The 25,581-nt window shown below is 46.2% G+C and overlaps 1 protein-coding gene across 1 annotated transcript in view; it reads right to left on the minus strand.

Moving 5' to 3' along the window:
* setbp1 (SET binding protein 1) overlaps nucleotides 1-25,581 on the minus strand; it is a 68,650-nt gene that overhangs the window by 35,445 nt on the left and 7,624 nt on the right. Inside the window, exon 2 of the mRNA XM_064296756.1 lies at nucleotides 16,192-16,853. Coding sequence (XP_064152826.1) covers nucleotides 16,192-16,671 — 480 coding nt within the window. The 5' untranslated portion in view covers nucleotides 16,672-16,853. The remainder of the gene's footprint in view (nucleotides 1-16,191; nucleotides 16,854-25,581) is intronic.

The raw sequence follows: 25,581 nt of genomic DNA on the forward strand, positions 1-25,581 counted from the left end.
ACTCGGAGGCAGCCAGCGTCAAACGGCCGTTTCCGTGTTTGCTCCAGCGCACCCCGTGTGTCAGCTGACGCACGCAGCTGCCCCGAAAGGTCAGGCCGGTGGGAGAGCGGCTCCGCGGGGCAACCGGTCCACCTTCCTCCCTCTGCGTCCACCACCGCCCCCCCACTCCACACGTCCATCCGCTCCAGTGTTTAGCCAGCGCGCGCGCTAACCTCTGGCATATTGAACCGCATGACTTATTCATTTCCACTGGGGAAACAGAAATACTGATTCTGCTCAGAATCAATCACTTCGCAAATCCCTTACCAAAACATTACACAATGCAAAATGATTTTTTGCTCTGTAATTCACATTATTTTGTCCCAAATATAATTGCTACTAGATGTGAAATACTGTCAGTCTATTCAACATGCACCATATGTTATAATCTTTTAATATTTTATGTCAGGTCAACACATTTTAAAACTCTTATAAATATGAAAGACAGGCCCAGAATATATTCAAATATCTGAAATGAGATCACAAAATCTTTCCTTTTATCCAATAATTCCTTCAGAAGCCAGGCTAAATATTTATCAAGGATTACGCAATATATGAAAACTCCCAGATCTCACATTTTGATCAGCGGCTTTAAGTCACACAAGTGAAGTACTTTGATCTCGTTCCATCTGGAAATCAGACATTTTGCAGGACCTGTGTTTACACGAATAACGTCTTCATGGAGAATTAACATTCAGTCTAATCACAATGTCCTTTTATTTACGTTTCATTAATTATTTCTCACGATTACGGAAACGGTGAACTGTGCACAGCAGAACTGAAACATCGTAACTGAGAAGACAAAAGCACGCGTTTCCAGAACATTCACCGCGGTTACGCTCGAGTGTACAACAACATCAGCCTTAGCTCTCACGTCTCTGAAGAGGGTTTCCAATCAGTTATAAACAAATGGAAACCTTTTGTTTTCAACAGCTTTTCTGGACGTGGCAACAAGAAAACAAGTGAACGGCTGTGGGTCTCGCCCTCCGTTTCTGGTTTTCAGTTTAACTGCCAGCATTTGTTTTCACCTGGGCACATGACTGCAGCACCCCCATCCCTCCCCACCCTTTTTTCCCTCCGCTCTCCACCCCCAACCCCCCTCCCCCCCCATCCCCCACCACGGAATAGGCCAGGCTGCATTCACCGCGGTGTGGGTGAAAGGTCACAGTAAAGAAGCATTCCACACAGTCTGAAACGCGCGAGTGCAGCAGTGAAAAGAGAAAGAGAAGAAGGGGGGGGGGGGAAGGTTTTCACCCTCTAATCCAGCCCAGCCATTCCAGGATTCGCTAAAAGACGTGCCGAGCCGTTAACCCCCCCCCCCCCCCTTTCCCCTCCCCCCCAGGGGTGGAGAACGGCTGCTTGGCTCGCGGGATCCCGCGGCAGTGAACGTGTGTGGTCAGAACGACCGGCGGACATGACACCCCTTCTCTGCCACCCCCCCCTCCGTCCCCCCAATCATGGACAAGAGTGCTCGCTTCTCCTTGGCGCCTGTGTCTTGTGCGACTGTTCTGGTCCCGCCTTGGCGCTGCTAGTGTAAGGCCAGGTTCCTGGGCAGCTGAAGCCGCATGGGCTTACAGAGATTACCACCCCATACAGCACGGATCCCTAACACATCTGTGCCATGCAGGCCTGGGTCAAATGCGTAACTCGTTAAATGCTGGGAAAAAAACTGCAGATGGTCCGACTCATTCCTGAGAAACAAGCCACTAACCCAACTGAAAAATCTAATAAAATAAGACTTCTGTTCTCAATATTGCTGAAACTATGTACTGTTTCTCTGAAAACAGTCAGTAATCAACAGAATATTACTGGAGGTTAAACTATTTCAAACAATGTACTGGTCTGGTCTGGTCTGGTGCCATGACTTATTTCCAAAAAACAACAGCCTTAACTAGTTTCTTACATGCAATTTGCACACCGGAAAATGTAATCATAACTCAAATACAAAAAAATACATTAACCAAACAAACAATATTCAAAAACATTGAACAAATGTAGATCTTTGGACCGTGGGCTAATGTCTACTTTACCAAACCATCTAAATTGGCCAGCATGATTTAATGTCCATAGATGTGGCCAGATTACATATTGATTCACTGCTCAGAGCGCCTGGACAGTTTCCAAGAGCTTTCAAGAGCAAGCGTTCCATCCAGCCTGTGGTATTCATGCAAAACAAGCTTATTGTGGAAAAGGACAGTAAAAAAAAAAGACAAGATTTTGCTTTGATAATGTACCGGGCTCGAGTGTACAGGCACCGCGGCTGAAATAAAGAGGTCTTTCATTGCTCTCAGTCAGACTCTCAGAGTCTGCAGTACAAGCTATCTTCCCCATCTATTCGCGTCTCAACAGGCAGATACAGTTTGAACTCTCGCTGCTTGTTCTGTGCTGAATTCAGTAGTGCAAACATATCCCATGAAAATGTAACTGTACCAATTAAACTGTATAGCAAATATCTGCTCATGAGCCGACAGCAAAAGCTGATTCGTTGAACGCCTGTACATATGAACCTTGTTTAATGGAATACACACTGTTAAACTACGAATGTACTCTGCTTCCAGAAGACCTCCTCCAGTTAACTTCGACACGGGGGGGGGGGGGGGGGCGTCCAGCGTAGGAAAACATCGCTCAAAAACATCCCAACGGTCACAGAAGCGGCTACCTCGTTTGAACCCGCGCCTTTCATTTGGGTAAGAGAACCCACCTGAAGCCGCTTTTACCTGCCCTTCCTTTAATCAAGATGTAAGCAGAGAGGCCTTTGTGTCTGGCGCTATTAATTACTGGCTTTTCAATGGCCGCCGGGAGGAAAAAGCCTCGCTGAAAAGGGATCCGGGGGCGCTGACGTGGCACCGGCTGTGACAGGAGCATCTCCGGGTGACAGCTGATGGACCCGATCGCATTTCACTGACAAACTCAATTGCGCTTGAAGTGAGATCTAGTGAAAGTCAATATGCCACAGTACCCCCGCCCCCAACCCCCCCGCCCCCCCCACCCCCCCACCCTTCGGGCACTAACAGCGACCTAGCGGGACAAGATATCCTGGCCCACACATTAGCCTCTCATTTATTTATTATTTTTCCACCGCATCTTCCACTGTTTTGGAATGCCTGCTGCAGTTCGGCCCAGGGTAACGGCTCCTCGTTAATCTCTCCCCCCGCCCCCCCTCCCCCTCCGGACTATCGAGAGCGTGCCGGTTCTGGCAGGGACACCGCCCCAGAGACCCTCCCCTCCGTTCACCCGGAGCCTCGTAAGAAAACAAAATAAACGCGACACCGAACACCTTATTAATTACGCGCGGTCGTAAGAGACACCTTGAGCCCGGACGCTCAAAATGATTAAATGCTAGTTTTATGAGCGCGGCCTTAAGTGTCCTGATTAGCATCGCGCAATCAGTAAGAGTCTTGCCGCCATCGCGTCGGTCAAAAACTCTCTCTTACGTTTGAATACTCCCTCTTGTTTCTGACCCCCCCCCACCCCCCCCTCGCTTACGAGGGAGGGTTTTCGCAGAAGCACATAAATCCGACCGCCGAACACGCAGGAGGCCGCTCGGGCTCGCTCGCGGGCCCCCGATCGCTGACCAGATGAGAGCCGACCGCAGCCGAGCGTGCGGTTACCAGCAGCGGAGGCCCTCCAGGCAAACACCGCAGGCGGGGAATTCGGTTGCGCAACCGGAGGAGATTAGTAGCTTAACATGGGAACAATTAAAAGAACTGCTGTCGGGTCAAAAGGAAACTCAACTCCTTCTCCAACATGCACTGCAGAGCTCGAGCGCATATGGCGATACACGGTCCCTTGCTGCTCTTTCCAGCTTGCCTGTTAACTAAAGACTAACCGTGAGCTTTCCGGCATGCAATGATAATATATTGATCAGTTGTATATTATTAATCAAGGTTATGGAGCTAATACTCCAAAAGACCCGGAATTCAAATATATACTCATCAGTATTCTTATTAGAAGCCATGGAATTCAGACATTTATAATATTAATAACAGGCAGTGAGAGTTTAATGGCTGGAATTTGAGACAGCTTCCAGTGTGCGGTCCAGATACCTGAGTTTAGATCGTGTGTTATGAGCCCTGAGTAGAGCTGATCCATGCCAGCTGGGAGCTCGCAGAACGCTACGCCGTTCACAACCCGCAATTACCGTGGCATGAACACAACAGGCAGCCGTGGCCCACGGGGAGGTCAGATTTCCAAGAAGACCTGAGATGCCAGGCCGGTTTCATTTTTCACATTCTATCTTAAGTTCCAGCACGCTGAGCTATGCTTGCAGTTGGTGGGCTTTGGGGAGGGGGTCAGGGGAGTAGGGAGGTGAGGGGGGGGGGGGGGCTCTGTTCAAATGACAAAGGTGAGAATGTACAAAATGTAAGAGGAAACGTTTCTGGACGGACGGCGTTGACGGCTCGGCTAATGAGAAGGAGGGCGATCTCGGCCTGGTGACCCCCGCTCTCCCCTCGCCTCCTCGGGTTCGTCCGTCGACACACACACTGGCACAACCGCACCGGCGGCTGCTCACCAGTTTCCTGCCCGGGGACGGAATCGATTTTGAGGGCGGTTCCAATCCTGCTGCCGGCCCGTACCACCCACTCGCCCTGCCCCCTCCCTCCCTCCCTCCCTCCCTCTCCCAACGTCCAAGCCCCCTCTCCGCCAGCAATGCCACACGCCGCTCAACCAAAGGTCTTAAGTGCAGAGTCCAATTCGCCAAGGCCGATAAGCTAGGCGACATTAAAAGATTACAGGGTTCAAGAAAGGATCAGGAAAGATGAAGAGGGACTTAAGTCCCCCCGCGATACAAAAGTGTGGGCCACGCGCTACGTATGATGGCTTTGGAAGTTTAAAGTCAATTACTTGCACTCTTTCGCGCAATAGTGCTACACTTAGGGTTCAGGGAAGGGGCACACCAGAAGGTGTTAGCTACTGCGCTAGTCACAGGATTTAGATTATAGGAGCAATAGCTTGCTTCACAGCAAGTCTACCCCTGAGGGTGACACTGTGCACAAAGTCATGTGACCAGTACAGGAAGTCTGACCTTTGCCATGGACCCCTAGTGATGTCAGGCTTTGGTTAACATGAGAGAGAACAAACAATGACAGAGAGGATGTGACAAATGAAATCCCAGTGTTTTTGGAAATTAGTCATATGCTTTGTTTATGACCAGAGCTGAATTTTTTGTCCACATTTTGTGATAGACCAGAACAATAGGTTTTTGGTAGCACATACTCTAAATAATATACACCTTACCCACCCATGAAGTCGTTATTTTTGCAATGCTACAATGCGAAAACAAGTTTGGACTTTGTACTTCTACAATAGAACGGAAAAAAGGGCCTCAAGCACTTGGTTTGGTTCAGGTTCTCTCAAGGATTTCTTAAAATGATGAATAACAAAGATTTCTATTCCTAAAACCTGTCAGTTTTATTTTTCATTTTATTCTTCATTTTTTCCACAGACTAATTTATCACTCAGTGTTTTGACATTGCTGAACCTTCCCAGTGGATATGCTGAAACTGACAAACAGTCAAAAGAGCTAAATCACGCTGAAGAAGACAGAATATGGTCTGAATTCAATCAACATTTCTCCTTAACTGCGACTTACAAGTAAATGAAAGTGGTACACCTTTCTCTTCACAAACTCACCAAACTGTTGTTGTGACATTTAAAAAGAGTTTGTAGGTCAAAGTTAAGGACAAACGTCGATTGAATACCATTCAAATAACTAGTATCTTACTTTCCTAAGACAAAATTTACATTAACATTTCAGAAAAGGACAGAAAAGGCACCTAAGACCACCTATTTCAACTGCAGTACATCAAAATTCATCCATGGCAGGCTATTCCAAACACGGTCCCCACATTCCCCAAACATCTCTCTGGTGCCAAAACAGTCATTTGACATCAGGGCAGTGTTAACAGGAACCCTGAGCTTGCTACATGTAGAGGCACAGGTGATGTTCCAATATAGCTCAGCATTCATTCACTGTCTATTTAAGCTCTGCCGCTGGTCTAGATGCTTTGCATGCAACTTTCGTTACACTGGCCAATTAATGACAGCTAAAGGCAAATTCAGCTTAATGCATTCTCATTTAATACCAAAACTGATATATATTTATATAATTGATACAATGTAGACCTGGGTCTAATACGTATTTGTTTTGGATTCAAATACTTTTCTACACTTTACTGATCTTGTCTGCTGTATTGGAACCAATGAAATGCTCTCAAAAAGTGCAAACCCTGCCTTCTGGTCATATTGGCAGGCTCCATTACACCAGGAAAGATCAATAGAGCACAGAAAAGTATTTGAAGGTCTGATTAGGTCAATTATATACTTCCGAGGCATTAATGCACAAGAAATGAACAATGGACTGGAACACCTTCTTTCTCCAAAGCGCTAGTAGTTACAAGGACAGGGAGATGTGTTAGAGTCAACGGGAGTACAATATCACTTATTGCCCTGAGCTAGCATTTCTCTGCACGTACAAAGATCTTTATTTAGCTTCTGCTTATCCTGTGTATACGGGGGCACTCACTTGACCTACGCAGTTTTAAAACTTTTTTTTTTAAATCAAAGTGCGCTGAAATCTCAGACACAAATACCATGACCCTCGCATTCCAGGAGCCAGAAGACTGCAGAATGCATTTTGTAAATTATAAGGTTGATGGTATTTCAAAAATTCGAAAGGCAAAACAACCGCTGAACAAAGTGCGCTATTAGTTTTGCGTGTGCTAAAAGATTTTGCATATGCTGAAGGTCTTAGTAAATCAAGCCATTGGAGACAGTCGGCACTGGTACGTGTAGGGCTTTACTTTAGAGGGTGCATAACTATACTAGCACTAGCATGAGTACTAGGATACTGAGATTGTGATTGCGGAAACCCTGTTGAAAAACCCAGCTTTAGGTTAAAATACTGGATTGAAAAATTAATGAAAGCTAAATTACAAAACGTAAGAACCTTGACTGTCATAGTAGGTAGACCTATAATAGGATTTAATTACATTTCTGAATTCACACAACACCATTAAGCTACTTTGAAGAGCTTAAATGCGAGCTTTCTCCCGATTTTGAATACCCAGAGCAGCGCATGTGGGGGATATTAAGGAGCCAGTGGCAGAGGTGGTCTGACATGCTTGTTCAAAATGTGGCCCTCAGACAACCTCTTCCACGCCACGCAAGTTAAGAACAGCCCAGCGCAGCTGGCCACAGTGGCCGCTCGCAGACGGCACCGTCCAACCCCGGGGGCGAGTCAACGCGGGGCGGATTCCAGTTGTCTCAACCCCGACCTCATCGCGCAAGCTCGCAATTGGCCCTCACAGCAATCCCCCAAGGTGCAATTCTCACCTCCAGCCCAACGGTTCACCCTGGGTCAAAACTGACATCCTGGCTTCAAGAAAAGGTGAGTCTCTCTAATCAGGGCTACGCTCGCGCTCCTGCTAGACGCGTTCACGCACGATCGCTCTGACAGGCCGCACTGCACCGAATGCCAAAACATGAAAGGAAAATGACTTTGAGCCGGGGCACTTAAATGTAATCTGATTTAAAGGGCATCTTTTGGGTACATCAGCAGCTAAGTTAAATCCAGGTCCTTGTTTAAAAATGACAGGCCCTTGAGGTTAAAATGTGCTTCCGTTTTCTGTGATTTTGAGCTGCATTCTCAAAATAAATAAATAAATAAATAAATAAATAAAATAACATTTGCTTATATATGATTATATGGCTCTTTAAAAAACCAACACCAAAAAAAAATAAATGAATAAACAAACGCTTTTCTGTTTCAGAACGGAAATGGAGATAAAAGCAGGCGTTTTCCTGGGATTTTGTGGAGATTCTTAGTTGAGAGTGACACATCCAGCAGTCTCTTCCTGACCAGGCTGGGGGAGGGGAAGGGGGGAGGGGATGGAAGATGGGATGGTGGGTGTGGGGCGCGGGTTTCAGAGAGACAGACACAGGGGGACAGCTGGTGTTTCGGCAGTGGTAAATCATACAGAAACAACCCCCGAACATCCCCCCACCAAACCCCCTGCACCAGTCTCCCGCTCCTCACCCCCTGCCCCCCCCCCCCACCCACAAGAAAACACCCCCCCCCACCCCCCCATCCAGCACAGCGGCTCCACAACAAAGGCGGAGGCAGCTTGCAGCTAGCCAAAGAGCATGAGACAAAAAAAAGGAGATGGCTTCATTTGGGGCTGAGCGAACGCAGCCAGAACATAACGCACAGCCCGCTGCCAACACTTATCTGGTAAACAACACAGGGAAATAAATATTTCATATGATGTATGAAGTGAAGTCAACCATAGCCATTCTATCTGAAAAAATATACATATATATACGATTCCGATATAAATATAATATATATAAACTCTGCATTCAACATTAATCCCTTCAGATGAATCGACCAGAATTAAATTATTAATGTGTATTCCGTTTGCCTATAAAAATGCACCTTGACAAAGCAGCTCTCGGTGGAAAGTTTTAAAAATAAAATGTCTGAGTTGATAATGGAAAACAGATTTGATTGTGTGGGAGAGTCTGGCACTTGCACGAGCACTATTATCTGAGTTTTGGAATATTCGCTGGATACTTGATATTAAAGCCAAGACCTGAAATATGCAGGAAAAATCGCTTTCAACAAAGAAAAAAAAAACGTCCACGATGAGTAACGTCCAAATTGAAAGGATAGGCCGACTTCTTGAAATCACATTTCATGTGATCTCAAATCCTTTCCCCAATCCAACAGATGTTGACAACGGAAAAGTCACTCCGTCTTTCTGCAGGAACACTTTAAATGATCACAGAAGTCATTCACAGAGTCACAGAGTCATTCGACATTTTATTGGATCTGTAACCGTCCATGATTTTGCTATGGGTCAGCAACCACTGGACCAGTGCGGCCAATGATCTGTGATAAACATTTGGCATGAAGACGCGGCGGAAGTGTGGAAGTCACCTCTCCACTTGGCAACCATTACGGAATTAATTTTCCGCTAAATAAACCGGACCGGCACCTAATGATAACTCTCCGCGGCGTTGAAAATGGCTTACAGGGTCCCTGTAATACAGTCCCCCCCTGCAAAAAAGAGCGGGTTGTGTGGCTGGGAGATAACCGTGCCACCAATGCCATTAGGACACAAAAGTCCCACCTGGGTGTGCGAATTGGACTGGACACACTTAAGGGGGCCCTTCCTTATCACTCTCCACAGATATTAAAGGGGATTTTTAAGCAAGGGTCTGGCACCGACCAAGCCACAAAAAGATAATCCGGGGGGAGGAGGAGAAAAGACTAGCTGGCTACAAGCCATGTTAAAAAAAGAGAGACGTACATTTTATATATTAAAAATATATTATGTGTGTAATCTTAGATTGCATCAGAGAGGGAGAAATTGTTATGGTATTCCTCAGACATCAATTACGCCTCTCCGCGGTGTCCTCACCCTGTCCGAAACAAAATACGGGCGAGAGTGTCACTCCGATCGTTTCGGGCCAATAGATCATTTGGATATGCGGCGCATTCGAAATGAAGGTCACACTCCTGGCTGGTGGCGGAGGGAGGGTGGGTGCGCCCGGACGGGGGCTGTAACCCTGGACGGGAGTGTGTGTGCACGTGTGCGTGAGTGTGTGTGTGTGTGTGTGTGTGTGAGTGTGCATGATTTTAAATGCTGAACTGCTGGAAGAGGTAGCTCAAGAAGAACATGGGGGGAAGTGACTCCCATTTTTAGGACCATTTGCTGCAGAAAATTGATGTGTGCTAACTGTAAAAATAATTTAGGACCACATCTACTAATTGGGATGCATTAGCGTGCTCTTAAATTTTTCAACTTAGGAGCACATGCGCTCCTTGGAAAAAATGTTAGAGTACAGCCCTGGGGGGGAGGGGTGGATAGGGGGTTTAACCCTAGGTTCAATATGCCAAAACACACCCTCGCTCCCCGCCACCCCCCCCACCCCTCCCACCTCAGACCACACCCTAAGCTGTGACAGCAAGCCCCCAGCGACAAGCTGGTCGACAGCTCACCCTTTCCCTTCATATCGGTCAGGCCTATACCCACTGCACGCACGTCAAGGGAAGAGGCCGCCCTTTATTCCCCGATCCGAGCCATTAGGCTCATTGTTCTTCCCTTAAGGGCAAGAACACAGTTACACGTGCATTACGTGCATTAAAAACGGTAAACACCCCATCACGCGCTGTCCGTCCAGTTTCAAATTCCTTGAAGCTTACGCACTCCGTGTAATAATATCCCGGATTATCCATGAGTCACTCCCGTTGTGTGCGCTATCCATCTCAATGCAGCGAGGTGTTTTCCCTCTCCGCACTTAGCGACAATAAGTCATCGTGACAGCGCTTCCCACATCGTGCTACGAGCGCGATATGCGGGCGCCTCACCTTTAAAGGCCCAAAACCGCCGTTCTTATAATCCGCCATCGCCTTCGGCGGCGCGACACCGAGCCGTTCGGCTCGTGGGGTTATTTTCCAGGAAATATTTTGCGACGGACAAAGGCTTACACCTTTCCTGGGTAATGTCAAGTCCTGTCCTTAATTACCTTCCATTGTGCGGCCCACCCTATTCCCCCAACCCCCACCTCAGCGGGGTCCCATTTTAAACAGCCTTCCCATATGCAGAGCCTCACTTGTTGGCCTTTCCTCTTTGCCACCATCTGGCCTATTAGTTCAGCCAAAATGAAAAAAAAGAGGGACCCAGACACAATGAGACATGGAGGTAGCCCATCTGTTCCACGCCAGACTCCCCAATCATTACGACACAAAGGCGGCATTTAACCCAAACACAATCCCTCATTTATTTAACCTGTTCCTCTCCATCAGCTCGGGGCTCCGCGCGCAAAACTGACAGGGCAGTTAGACGGGGAGAGGGCAGGAAACGGACCGCCGGTCCGCTCCTCCAAATACCGCGGGAGCTCCAGACTCCCCTCAGACTCGCCATCGGCAAAAAAAAAAAAACTTAAAAAAAACCCCGCTCTCGTCCCGCCGCTGGGGTCGAGCGCCGACCTGTTCAAGGGCAGCGATAAGGTATTGATTCGGTAACGATACGCGCGGGCACCGCTTTGAACTTTCACCCTCATCGCACCCCGGGCCATACAGTATATTGTGAAAGAAAAAGAAAAAAAAAAAAAAGAATAATCCTGTGGGGATAATTTAATTCAGGTAGTCCACAGATGCAATGCGGAGTAATTTAAATGATTCATTTAGCCAAATCATTTCCCCCCACACTGATGTTTATTTATGAGCCTTTGAACGACAGGATTAGAGTCTCATCTATGGCGGCAGATAATGTCAAAACTCAGCCATCTCCGGGCTGTTCAATCAAAGCCCATTTCATCCCGCTTCGCCATGATTTGAAATGAGTCATTCAGGAAGGGCAAAGAAAGCCATCTCCCGAAAATGATTTGATCTCCCGCCGCCGAATGCGAGCCGAACGCGGTAGATACCCGTTTGCGGCGCCGCCGAATGCTAATGCGAATTGGCGCGCGGCGTAATGTAGCCGGCGCGCCATTTCGCGGCGCGGTCAGAAGCGCCTAATTACACGGACAGGCTTCTCTGCACCCGCGCCTAATGACAAAGATGGCAAAAAAAACCCGGCTCAGCGCGTCGCCAAGTCGAGCGTTCGCCGCGACCGCCCCGTCACGGTGGTTTTTAAAAAAAACGCTGCCGTCTTTTGGCCGCGCTCCGTTCCCTTGTTCTCAACGGGACCGGTGCTCCCCCCAAAAACATCCTCTCCCCCCGAGACGAGTCGGCAGCGCGGAGCACAAGCAGAAAAGGCTGCGATGTAAATGTGAGATATATCGATCGGATGAATGGAGAGAGCCGTGTCCAAACAAGCTGAAGGGACCGGTGTTGTGATCGCGTTGTAGATAAGAAAGGGCCAAACACAGAGTGGGGGGGGGGGGGTGTTGTGATCCCGCATTAGATAGGGAAGGGCCAAACACGCTGAGGGGCCGGTGTTGTGATCACCCAGTAGATAGCAAAGGGCCAAACACGCTGGGGGGGGGGCGGGGGGGGCGGTGTTGTGATCGCCCAGTAGATAGTGAAGGGCCAAACACGCGGAGGGGCCCGCAGTTGACAGGAAAGGGGTCCGCAGCCACGGGTGGAGAGGGAGCAGAGACCAGCTGTCACAGTCTCAGGGGCTGATGTAAGCCCTATTCTCAGCAAGCCCTGACCAGTTTCAATTACACCGTGACCCCTGAACCCTGCCAGCTTGTAACCGGGGAGATCTGAAGGGAAGATAGTGTTCGCCCTTATACATTTAGTCCCCTCTTCTGAATCCTGATGAGACCATTGTGAGAACTGCTGCCATTTTGACCTCATAGAGATCCAACACTGGAATGGCGATGATGATGATGATGATGATGATTATTACTATTATTATTATTATTATTATGTTTAAACATATTATTATTTTTCACATGAAACATCAGCAGCATTTTAATTCAGGGTAAATTTTGACAGGAAGGCTTGATTTTTTTCCCCTTTTGATCTCATATCTTGTGTGTACACTAAGGACAGTCCCCCAGTCCAGTTATGGATTCAGTCTGAATTCAGAAAAGCATTTGGCTTCTTTAACAGAAAATACAACCGCATGCCTCTAACCCATCTAGGCTTTTTTTTCCTGGATGGTGATGTGTTGTAAACAGTCACAAAAAATTAAGCATTTCTGATGAAATCAACAACTTCACCATTAAGCGTACATGCTCACCGACCTTGCATGACGCACATTTGTAATACGAAGACCTGAGGGAAGAGGTTTACAGGGCCTTGCGCCTCCACGTGCACGGCTTCCTCCTCATCCAACCACTCGATAGTGTCAGACTTGATGCATGGTGTGGACCCCTCCCCTTGTTGTGTCGCCTGATGCTAACCTCCTTTGTCCCTTTCGAGTCCCTTCTGACCTTCCGTCTCGCTCGATGTGGAGACGCCTGGACCGGACAGCCGTACCGCAGGCTGCCGGGGCTGTCCCGTCTCCGTCCCTCTCCCCCGCCGCCCCCCTCAGACCCGCTCACCCGTGACCTTTGCCCTCCAGCCGGGCACCGCACCCCACGACTCACCGGGAAAGCCGTATTTCCGCAACGGCCCGCTAACGAGGCGTCGGCCGCGGTTTTCGAGTCGCCACCGGCTCGCTTCCAAAAACGCCAGCGGACAAATTTGTCGACGGGGACGGGCGATAACGCGGGAGTTCAAAAGCGGCGCGTCAAAAAAAAAAAAAAAAAAAACCAAAGATCAGGGATTCCACTTCTGGTCGCCACTTCAAGCTGCAATCAATGCACAGCCAGAGCCAGTGCGGTGATTGATCGTCCCCTGTTGCCGAGAAACGGGCGCTTTTTAAAGCGCGCGTCCCTTCGGTCATTGCTGGGCTCCGCCGCAGATCTGATCTCATTCCGGCTAACAAACCATCAGCGTGATTGCTTTTCTTGTCATTTAATTTGCTGTTATGCTGCCCATATTGCGTGGATGCAGTCTAAGGCATTCAAACAGACTAAATGGAAGGCATTGTGAAGCCTAGTTAATACCATCCAAATATATTCATCGAGACGCATTAAATTATAATGAAGTACAGGTACTCGAATGTATCTTAGTGGGGCTCTTTATAGGAGGTCTTGCTACAGCACACCAAACGATTAGCCCGACAGCAATACCACAGAGCAAGAAGAAAGAAAAAAAATGTCTTCCCTTTCAGTGGCAATTTACAAGTACTTACACTGGAAATATGACCAGTGCCCTCCGTGTAAATGACAAGACACAAGTGGACATTCTACTAGGAGGTTAACCGAATTCCACCATGTTTTGTGTGTGTGTGTGTGTATGTGTGTGTGTGTGTGTGTGTGTGTGAGTGTGCGCGTTTGCTGGGAGGGAAGAATCAATTTGAGCTCCGGTGCTCTCGCTGAAAGCTGCTGATGCTTGTGGTTCCACTCTGGTTCTGCAAGCAAGCATTTTCAGCCTAATTATATTAAATTACAGGGTCGGGCTGCGGTATCACAATCCTTTCCTTTCATTCTCTCCCAGAATCCACCGCTCTCTCCTCTCCAGCCTTCATTTCCACAGAAAGAAAGAGAAGGGGGGGGGGGCACAACAACGAATCTGTTGTGGGAAATTGGAGGTGCTTACTGCTGCTCTCCGTAGACTAGATAACGCGGGAGTTAAATGGGTGTTCCGTCCCAGTTCAACAACGGGGCCTTGGATTAATGCTATTTATACACAAGGTTATTTATACACTTATTACACAATAGCGTTCATACAATTTGAGCCCTTGACATGTACACTGTACCGATGGCACATCTGCATCATTCTGGTATCCTCAGCTACAGCAGCTGTGGGCTTCAACGTCCTGAAAGTTACACATCCCACTTGCACCGTATGCAAATAAGTCAAAGAAAACAAGTATTTCTGGAACTTCCAACACATAAATAACCCTTGAGAGCTTGTGGGCTGTTGTGACCTTTAGCTAAAGTGATGGAACAACTGATTGCTCATGTCCACTTATGCCTCTGTGAAATTAACAACACCTAACAGAACTAGCATTGTGAAGGGCAACAGCGTAGTGTAATGGTTAAGGAGGTTATGGTTTGATTCATTTTGAGCTAGGTACTTCCCATTGCTAGGTTTCAGAAAACATTGGGCTATATGAATGGACTGAATGAAAATAATATGTTGTCTGGATAAGAATGTGTGCCTAAAGCTTTATATTTAAAGTGTGCCATTGTAGGACCGCTTCTTGGAAAGCCAAACACCCACTATTTACTGTTGTGTTCAACCATACTTAGAAGCTTAGACAGTTTTTTGTTGTGTTTTTTTTGTACTGTTGTTTGTCAGTCAATTGGCTTATTTACTCCACTGAGCAAATTCCTGCTATAAATCTGTGTTACATCTATCCACCTTTAAGTAGTAAATGGCTTCAGGAGAAGCAGAGTGCACTCTGGACGAAAGTGAAGATTCAGCTATATGCATGGTTGACATGGAGTCTGTGAATCCATTGTGGTAAATGTCGGTAAAGGTTAATGGCTTCAACAAAGGCCACTTCGTGACACACCGTGTGCAGTCCCCCCCCCCCCCTTCCCCTCCCACCCCCACCCATCAGGGGACATCAAGAGTAGATAGGTGCATGAGCTACACACCAAGGGAGGGGAGTTCAAATTGTGCCAGCCCGGCAGAAATTAATTGTTTTTTTAAATGAGAAGACAGACAATGGATCAAAAAGAGGTAAGGAATGGAGCAGACATCTCTCTCTCTTCGTATTCATACAAATGTGTGCATTTTCAGGGAACAAAAAGGAACATGCTGTATCATCTGATTCGCACAGACCAAGGATTTATTATCTTGGTTTCCAAGGTCTCCAAAAGCTGGATGATATGCAATGCGCTGCTAACATCATTTCGTAACAGCCAACTGTTTTTGCTGAATGGACGCCTCTTATCTGAGCCAATTTTAAGATTTCTCTGGGTGACGTTCAGAAATCCAAAACAAAGACTTCCTTCTGGGCTACCGCTAAAATATGGAAGCAATCCACTGAACTAACATTCATCCTAAGACCGCTCAAATATAGTGTTTTGTAATCAGTGGTGCTACAGCCAGTGAAATTGGACCCTCTAGCCTTTAAAAGTGCTGCACTGAGCTGAAGTATGTACTGTAGCTCTGATATAAAGGCTTTCTTATTAAAGGTACCCACTGTGGCTAAAGGTTTCAGTACATTTTTAAGTTTCATATTATTTTGGCAGTTAGACAAACCAGCCAATGGATCCAGCATTGGTGGCAAGTATCTTAATGATATTGAAAATAGCTGAACTACTTATTAGCCAAACTTATTTTATGTTATAAAATAATGATTATCATATTAAATCACAGTCATTATTTTAGATTCTTTTTAATGGCCAATAATAACTGAAAGTACATGAAAATATTCAATTAATTTATCGCTGATGTGTGTTCCAGCCTCAATCTGCACCCAAATCATAATAATATATAATCCCTCATCTCTCAACTTGTCACTGACCTTGACAAGAGATGGCCAGGGAGGATGTCTGTACACTGGATGGACATGTCTGTGGGTTTTTTTTACTTCTGAGTCAAACTGCCTAAAACCACAAAGCTAAGCGGAAATGGCACGGATTCAAACTCAGACACAGCCTCCTTCTGTTTCATCAGAGAGAGCTTACCTTCCTTCTGGGAGGGCCCTTGTCCTCCTCCTTGGCCCCCCTGGAGCTCTTGCCCTGCTTGGCCCCCTTCTGCTCTCCGGGCTGTTTGATGGTGATGCGGATCTCCGGAGGGCAGATGTAGTTCTCCAGGCTCTTGGGGGGTTTCTTGGCCCTCTTGGTGGTCTGGATCTTCAGCTTGAGGCTTCCCTCCGAGAAGCTGGCCTCCTTAATGGAGAACTCCTGCTCCTCCAGGCCGTCCCCCTGCACCCACTTCTCGCTGTCCGGGTTCGAGTTGTCGTCCACGTCCCTGCCCAGCCCCAGGTCGTCCTCTTCCTCGGGGTCCAGCCGCTCCCCCGCCATGGAGAGGCCCTTCACCGGGACAGGCAGCAGACCCCCCACCACCTCCGTCAGGTCGGCCCGATTGATGGTGCTCCCGGGGGTGTAGAACTCGGCCTCGCCCCCCTTGGGCCGGGCCGGGCCGGAGAGTTCTCTCTGCTCCATGCTGAGGCTCCCAAAGCTCTTTTTGGGGGACACGCAAAACCAGCAGCTAACTGGAAAGCAGGAGTGAACCTGTCAAGTCAACCGCTCAGCGACCCCAGTTAATGAAGGCTCAGATGTCCCACGTTGCTATTGCTCCAGAAAGCCTATAAATCCCACAAGAAGGCAAGTCTTCCAAGGTGAAACTGTGGAGAGAATGGAGAGAGAAAAAGAGAGGAAGAGTAACATTAGGAAAGGCAGAACTTCAATTCCATTTGACAACCACCCAACCACCCCCACCCCCCCCCAAAAAAAAAAGAAAGATAAGTACTCGTACACACTTTCCCCTTAAATCATTTCCATAAGAAACCTAAGCTACATAATGCTGAAAGTACATGTCTTTCTTGGTATACCTGCATACCCAACGCTCAGGCTACTAATCATATTTGAAGGGGTCAGCAGCCATAACTGTGCTCAGAATACTTAAAAGTGATCTCCCTTAAGCAAAACCAAAGGTACAACAGAACAGGCTGTAGATTTCAGCGTGAACCCATTACTCATGCAACCAGAGCCATTCGGCTGGAATTTTCCACGAATTCCTCTGGAGCAGAGAGCCAGGCACAAAGCAAGAATGCAATTAAACCCCCAGCCTCCTCATTCACACACGGCAGTGCTCCACCCGGCCACCTAATTCACACACTGTAGCGCTCCACCCGACCACCTCATTACACAGCGCAGTGCTCTACTGAGTGATAACGCTACATCAGGGAGGGAGGAGTTCCGTGCAAAGTGCTCTAAACAGGCGATGAACGTGCTTTCCAGAGTAAATAAACTCCCAACCCGTGCCATTCCAGTTTTAGAGAAGCTGAATATTACCGCAACCCTATCACTCCTCAACACAAGCTCTTCAACATCAAGGTAGAATCATTTTTGTCAAAATCCCCACATCGCCCATCAATCAACGGCACCATCAAACACTCAGAAACACACACCTGTAAGCACTAAAAACAACAAAAAATTTAGCTGAAAGCTAGTTGAAACCAGACACTTTTCATCTCTTGCGGAGTATCAAACCCCTTTCTCAAGTCAGATCTATCAGTCTGTCGTAAACATTTTATGAGACAACCCCAACGGCAAGCTCCGTCTGATAACCAAGTTCATAAATGCGTACAGTATATCAACGAGCAATCATAATATAATAAACAAGAAAAATTCCCTGATAAACATCCGCGGAAGATAATCCCTCAGATTTATGCCTCAGACATTCTCTGCATAACTATAACACACGGGAACCGCCAGGGAGCCAGTATGTTTAATCTGCAGAAAAGCTTCCTGACAGCCTGCATGCAGTCAAAGCCCCTCTGAGAAAATTAAATCTTTAAAATAGCTGTAAACTCAGGTGTGTCTAGTTTGTATCTCCGGAAGGAACAAATGTGATCTGTTTCCAGGGTGCAGCGTTGCCTTCTGCAATTAGCTTCCACTAAAACAGCAGACTGTTCTTGAGAGTTCTTTTTAGAATTGGCCTACACTATGACTGAAAGCAAGACCAAGCCTATGTAGCCTATGTGGGAATATTTATAAGGATTTACATGCAGTACGTTCACACACCAGGGCACTAGGCATCCAACTCGGCCTATCACCAGACAAATGTCCTTTCCAACAAACCATGCTGCACCAGGAGCACTGCAAGCGGCAATACTCAAATGGCACAGTAGGGGATTATTATGGAAGATTTGCATGCACTCATCATTCAATTTATTAAATGAAGTTATACAAAATGTATTCGATTTAATTAATTTAACGTTTTCATTGCACTGTTCCTAAATGCTCCTGTGATAAGTATCTGTGGGAAGTGTAGGGATGCCCATCCTTCGAGAAATACTCATGACCGCATAATTCAGAGCAACCTTCCCACCTCTGGTGCGTATATTGCAACCTTCGGCACAAAACAGCAGCTCATCAAAAGGTAGTTTCAAAAACATAACGCAAATAACAGCACAGAATGATAAAAACAGCACGATCGCGTTCATTTTTATCCCTGTTATTTGGACAATTTCAAAAATCAAAACCTGTATTTTTGACTCTGCATGAGCTTTAAACCATACTGCTGCAATTCCATCATAGAGATTTTCATTAAAAAATGAAAATCTCTATGATGGAAAATTGGCAAAAAACAAGCTAATAAAAGTAATAAAAATACAGCCAAACCACTGTAAGAGCACAGCAGTAGTTAAATGCAGCAAGAGAACACTGACAGACAGGCTTGGCCACCTAAAAAGCTCTATGGAGACTAATCCCATATTTTCAAGCCAACTGCCTCCTCAAGATACATTAAGTCAACATTAAGTTATGAGCATGCTGTTCCTAAACACACAAAGGCCCTACATCGGTTATTTATTACGTAACCAATGACAACTCCGCACTGACAGTAACCTGAATGAGCCGTTACCCGTGTCAGACTTGTGGAAAGCGCGGCGCGGGTCCGTCGTTACTTCACCGTTTCGCCACTTCGGATGCGGCCGTCGTTGTAACGGTGGCACGGAGCCACGTCCGGGCCGAGGGGCTCGGAAGGCTGGAGTTCATCCACGATCTCCGTGGAGCACAGCGGTCGACGTGCGAGCGTAGCCCCCGGACAGCGCTCCGGTCTACGCCAAGGCTGTTAGCCACAAGCCAAACCTCTTAATGCGGAGAGCCAAAAAAAGAGGCCACAGATGCCGTCGTTAAGTATCTGACCCTGTCAAGTCGTTAATTCAGCTGGGAGCTAAACCTCAAACTTCTGGGGTCAAGTTAGACTCTGAAAACTAGTACCATATGCAAGCCACTACCAATTCAAGCCAGCCTACGTATAACTTGTTACAGTACAGCATAGCCTTTAGCTAAACATGCTTGCATGCAACTGATGGAAGATTAAATCATAAAAATTGGAAACAAAAGTAGGGCGGCCATATTGCATTTCACAAAAAAGTGGAACTGCAGAAACTTGCAAAACTGCCGGACTTCAAGGATCTGGCACTGCAAGTCTATGCTTAGCGATGACCGCCCTTCAAATTGGCCGGAGAAACGAGGACCATCTATTACAGCTCCTGTCAACGGGAGGACGGTCCCAGCCTTTTCATCCAGCTGCCCTTTCAAACCCGGGGCCACGCCTTCACCTTTAAGAGCGCGTTTTAATCAGGGTTACCGCCACCGCTCCCCATTGTACGTGCAGGACACGTATTTCACAACCGCGTCTGCCTACAGATTGACTTTGCAGGGGCGGCGATGAGCCTGGGCTCAGACACATTAAACCACAGATCTCTTGAAACCGGGTTTTTTTTTTCTTCTGAGAACTGGGTCACCCCGCGGAGACAGGACATGGTGCTCTGTAAACTCGAATACTGAACGCACGTCATCACGGATTGGCAAAAGGACCGGGGGGGTTGGGGCTTCTGAGCAGCGGAGAGAGCAATCATTGGGTCCCTTTCTCCTTCTACACTTGCAGGACTTGGAAACAATTCAGGCTGGATTTCAGACTCCTTTCATCGTGCTCAGCAGTGCTTCTCTCACTCTTTCCTTGGGGGGGGGGGGGGGGGGCGGGCTTGTTTGTTATTCCTTAAACCTGCTTTTGTGAGCTAGTGGATGGTTATAGCAATAGAGACCCACTGCACAGAATGACATGTGATAATTAATTAAATACAAAAGTTACGGGCTAATCAATTAAAAATTGATTGACAGATTTAATTGACAGCAACGAATGATGACATGGCGAGGTAAAAGGAATTCCTTAAAAAAAGACCCACAACAACTCAGAAAGGATATTCTCGTCTATATTTGCAGCTTGATTTAATTAGTTACCACGTACAGAGACCAATGTCTTTGTAGCATATTAATTATCCAAATGTACTCATTCTTTTGATTAAAAACAATGTCATTTCCGAAACACTTAAAAAGCAAACAAAAAATCTAAATGTTAATTAGAAAAGTAATTGGAAACGCTGATGGAATGATAATTGATTTGTTTACAACTGCTTTGTTCAACCTTAAACCCACTCACTTGACAATGTTTAATCACGAAACTGCAGGAAATGGCAAACAGCAAGACCGTGCTTTTGCCTGCCGATCCAAACTTGTCGGAAATATGTGCACACAACAACCACAAATATGACGTTTCAACTTCAAAGACAAAGCACAATTCCACATGATGACCTTTGCCCTCAGTCAGGGTTGGGTAATGCAACCCTTCATGGTGGTTAGACCAGAATGTTGGATTAGCCTAAAATTAACTCCCAAGAGCCAAACAAACACCCACATCTATAAAATTGAAACCTACCTTGAGCTAGTGATCCTTGAAAGGAATACCCCATTGTGTAAAGCCAGGGATTAGGGGCAGCTTGTCTTGTGTTCTTAAGCATAGATAAGTGAAGTGGAGTTGATACAATGAACATCCATACCTACCCTATTTTGAGCAAACTGTTCATCTCTGCTTGCACACACAAAATGATAAGAAGGCAAAAAAACATACTGTCTGCCAACAAGTAATGTGCACCACTGAATAAAAATCAATTTCTTCAAGAGCTAGTTACAACATGAATAATTTCCTTACTAGAACTAGACAAACATCAGGGTATAAGAGTAGGAGCCCACAGGCATCCATACACAGACTGCCCTGTTCTCTCAGATGGGTCTCTGTGGTCAAACAGAGCCAGAAAGGACCCATTTCAAGTTGCCCACCCCCGGTCCATGTCCCCTGAGGAGCCACATGACCAGCAAAGGTTCCTTGTGATAATTCCACTTCCACCGAGAGTGACAAATTCAATTCAGTTCCAGTTCCAAAGCCCTCGAGAACTGAAATTCCACTTCAGTTCCCAAATCCGCACTTTATCACATTTGAATTGGAAATGACGGCAAATTCTTTCTTTTTTTGTGTCTCAATCCCTATCTGACCCCGTCCCCACATCATGCCTATCCATTTTGGGGGCAGAAATGCCTTGTCTATTTCAGATGGAGGTGTGCTGGGAGAAGCTTCTCCATAGAAGCGGCGGAGATAGCACACTGCCCTTTGCTTGAGCAATAAAATCTGGGGGATTGATGGCGGAAAGCGATACGACAACATAACACTGGGCGCTAGCCAGTTTCAACAAACATAAAAAAGCTCAGCTTGAGTTATATTTAAACATTAACACATTTTCACTGCTTTACATTTTAATCAATGACTTAATTGTAATTGCTCATGTTATTTTATAATCGTGTTGCTATGCATTTCGTCTGCCAGGGCATAATTATTGTTATTTCAACAATCTGGTTCTCAGACTGTGTGAATTAAATCCATTGCAATGAAATCACACCTGAACGAACAAAAACAAAAAAAAAGTATAAAAAAACATTGTAGAAATTTAGGCTTGGGCGATGTTACTGACCCAGTGTGTCTGCAATCAGAACAGACTGCAAGCGGGTCAAAAGAAGAGGTCAGGCGTTGTATTGAGCGAGAGAAGAGCACGCCCCATTTCGCGGCCGTCCTCAAGCCCCCCCCCCCCACCCCCGAACCCCCAACCCCTCCCCCGCCACTGGCAGCCGGGCAGCGACGGCCCCGTCTCCGGGGCAACCAACGCTCCGCCACGCAGGCTGTCAAGGTGTGGAGCGGACCTTCCCACAGTAAATCCTGGAGGTCAGGGACCCTTCTGACGGACCGCTTGCCTTCCCCGGACCACGTCAACCGCGGCGCGGCCGGATCATTCAGACGCGACCCATCGCGTTAAGAGATTCCGCTGCCAAGGAAGGCAATGATACGCAAAGCAAAATCTTAAAGGGTTTGCAACTCTCGGGTCAGGTGGTATTGACACTCAAAATATTCCACACACTCCACATACTCATTTAGCATTAGAAGACTACCCTTTAGCAGAGAGCATTTTGGCCTACTTTTTGTGTATTGTGTAGCCAGATCCTGACCTCCACTAAAAATAAGCCTATGCAGTTCTGACGACCTCTACATTAGCACCGAAATGACACTGTGAGTGTCACGCTTTCCAAATAAGATAAATATATTAAGGAAAGCACGGCAGCTACAAATCAAACCAGTTTTGGGCGTTTTCTCCTTTCATATTTGTGTCACCGGTCCACCGAGTTCAGCAATCCTTACAGAACCATGGCCATACCTGCTTCTAGCACCTGCTACTAAAATATAGCATCCCTGTTAGAAGAGAGCACTGAGATCTCAATCTACAATTTTCTTAAACGATCAGACATTTACATGCTTTCAGGATCAGATGATAAGGTTAAACTTAAACATGGAAAAGATGGTGTTACTATTCTGGCACAGAGCATAGAAATTCCATGTAAAATTCAGCTGCGGCACTAAAAGCATTTGAAAGAGGGAAAAATCCAGAGTAGCAGTCACTGAAGTCCCTTACGGAGTTAAGCACACGGTTATAAACGACAACTGCCTGGTTTGGTGACATCGTCCCCAGCGCTTTCTCCGTGTCATGTTCTTATTGATCTGTATCGACTGGGTGCACACCGGTTCAGAGCACTATTCACAGACTTTGCCCAGTTACCCTTCTGACTCGAAACGCTTTCGGCCCACGGTCAGCGAGCTCGCGGTGCAATTTTCTGCTGTGAATGTCTGACAGGTGACAGTTCACTCAGTCACTTGAACTTGACAGCTGGCAGCCCCGCGGACCACCTATTATGGGCAACTTCCGCGGCGAGCGATCCGAGCGATAGCCGACGGTCGGCGCTTTCGACGCTTTGCCTCCCTAAAGTTACTTCGACGTATTGCACTGTTGAGCAGAGATCTGAGCTGCTGCTGAGCCAGGATTAATCATCAAGCTGTTAGTGGTTAACTACTGTTCCATTTACACCTAGTGCTCTGGATTGATTAATCGTCCTGGCAATGACACCATTTGACACATTGGGATTGATGAAGCTCACAAGGCCTGCTTCCTGGTGCAATCCACGGATGCCATACCACAGAAACAGATCGCCAGAGCCAAAATGGATGCCACTTGTCACAGTGGCATTTATGTCTATATAATCTCCATATAAGCCTTTCCCTATCTTTCTGTTTTGTCTCCTCAGTTGTTAATGGAGGCAAACTGTAAACCGCTTGATATGTTTGCAGCTTTGTCTGTTGTTCCCTCCCAGCTGGGAGCTGGCTGTACAGGCAGCAGTTAATGGAATGGATACTCTCACAAAGAATGAGGGATATGTTTGGAAAAACAAACTGGCTTAAGTGAAATCTCCATTTCAATAAAGATTTAATGTAATGTGTACTTGCACAGGCTAGAACAGAATGCATTATACAGATTTTCCCTTCCAATTAGGCATGCTTAATTAGAAATATCTTCCAGGACCCATGCCTAATGGGCAAAGCTGTTTAGACTATATCAATATTAGTAAAACAATTTGCATAGTTTGTTTCTACGTTGAGACAAATTTGTTTCCAGCTATTCTTTTTGAAAAGATTAAAGCTGATCCTTCAAAAAGATTTTGCCATAGCCCATTATCATGCAACACATTACACCCTAGAACTTATTTGGCATTCAGCTTGCTTTCTGATGCACTACCTAGCTGTGAAATAATGTCTCAGACCTTTGTTTGTTGTCAAACTTTTAAAAATTCATTTTGTGCCCTGGTGGTACCTGACATACTTTTGGCACTAAAATGTAAATTAGCCACTTGGTATCACATAATTTTACTTTCAGGTAATCATCTCGCTGATGGCAAATCATTTTATTGAAGTCTTACCAAAACTATCAGACAGAGGAAAGTCAACAAAGGTCATGCATTGAACATGCTTCAGCTTCATGAAGCCACTGCCAAATCTTACATGCAGCCAATGAAAAATCTTAGAAGCCATACAATTAATGAGCTTCCCATTTCAACTGCCCATTTCAACACAAAACTCTCTTGAGTGGTCAGATGTGACCTCTTGTCAACAAGAAGCAATTTCCGATTAACAAGTTGCAATTCCAAGTGAACACCAGTGGAAAAATGTTGCATCCCAATTTCAGTACTTGCCCATTAGTCTTTGCAATTGCCATGTTTTCAGCAAGAAAGCGGAAACCAATGTGAAAGAAAAAGTGGATATTTATGATACTTAGAGACATATATCTTGAGGTAGGAACATTATAAGATATCAGAACAGCATTATATAACTGTCATGTAGAATTAAAGATTGTACATGCAGACTTGTTATTCTTTAATTTCCTGAGTGGTTAACGAAAGTTATGTTTAGCTTCAAGCAGAATTAGCAGTAAATACAACGTTGGAATCACAAGCTCCAGCCAGTTGTTATGCGCACATAGCTGTGGGTTCAGTTCGTGAAATGTGGTTTATTTTTAAAGGCAGTCCTGAAAGGACTACGTTCCCGCAGGCACCGGGATGTCACTCTTCCTGGCCGACTTGGAGGGCTGTGAATATATAGGGCAAAAGTCTTAGTAAAATGCCAGCGTTTAAGCCACACAGTATCACCACCGTGTGCCTGAAGTTTCAATGGCCTTGAATGGATAACGGTGACAGCTGAACCAGAAGGAAAAATAAAATGGCACGAACCGAGTCATCAAAGGATGAGGAGATCCTCAAAGCCCCATCCAACGACTGCGCAGTATGTCACACGCACATACCTGAATCACAGCTTTCAACACCAGAAGGCATGCACTGGCACCTCGCGTGATTGATGAGGTTGATATATGGAAAAGCACATTGCATGCGATACAAATTTTCAAATTTGCTTAAATAGGCAAACAGGCTGTCTATCTACAGAATGTAACCATTATAAAAATCAATGATGTCCCCAAGAAACCTCAATACAAACTAAGACCTGTCAAATGTATGCTCTTATTGTGTCTGTTAGCTTCATGGGCGTGAGTTTCAGAACAAATATATGGTCCAGTGATCTGAAAGATTCAAAACAAACACCATTCAACAATAACATGTGTGTTTTTCAACCCCATGGAA

Source organism: Anguilla rostrata, chromosome 10 (genome assembly GCF_018555375.3).
Source record: "Anguilla rostrata isolate EN2019 chromosome 10, ASM1855537v3, whole genome shotgun sequence".
Taxonomy (NCBI): domain Eukaryota; kingdom Metazoa; phylum Chordata; class Actinopteri; order Anguilliformes; family Anguillidae; genus Anguilla; species Anguilla rostrata.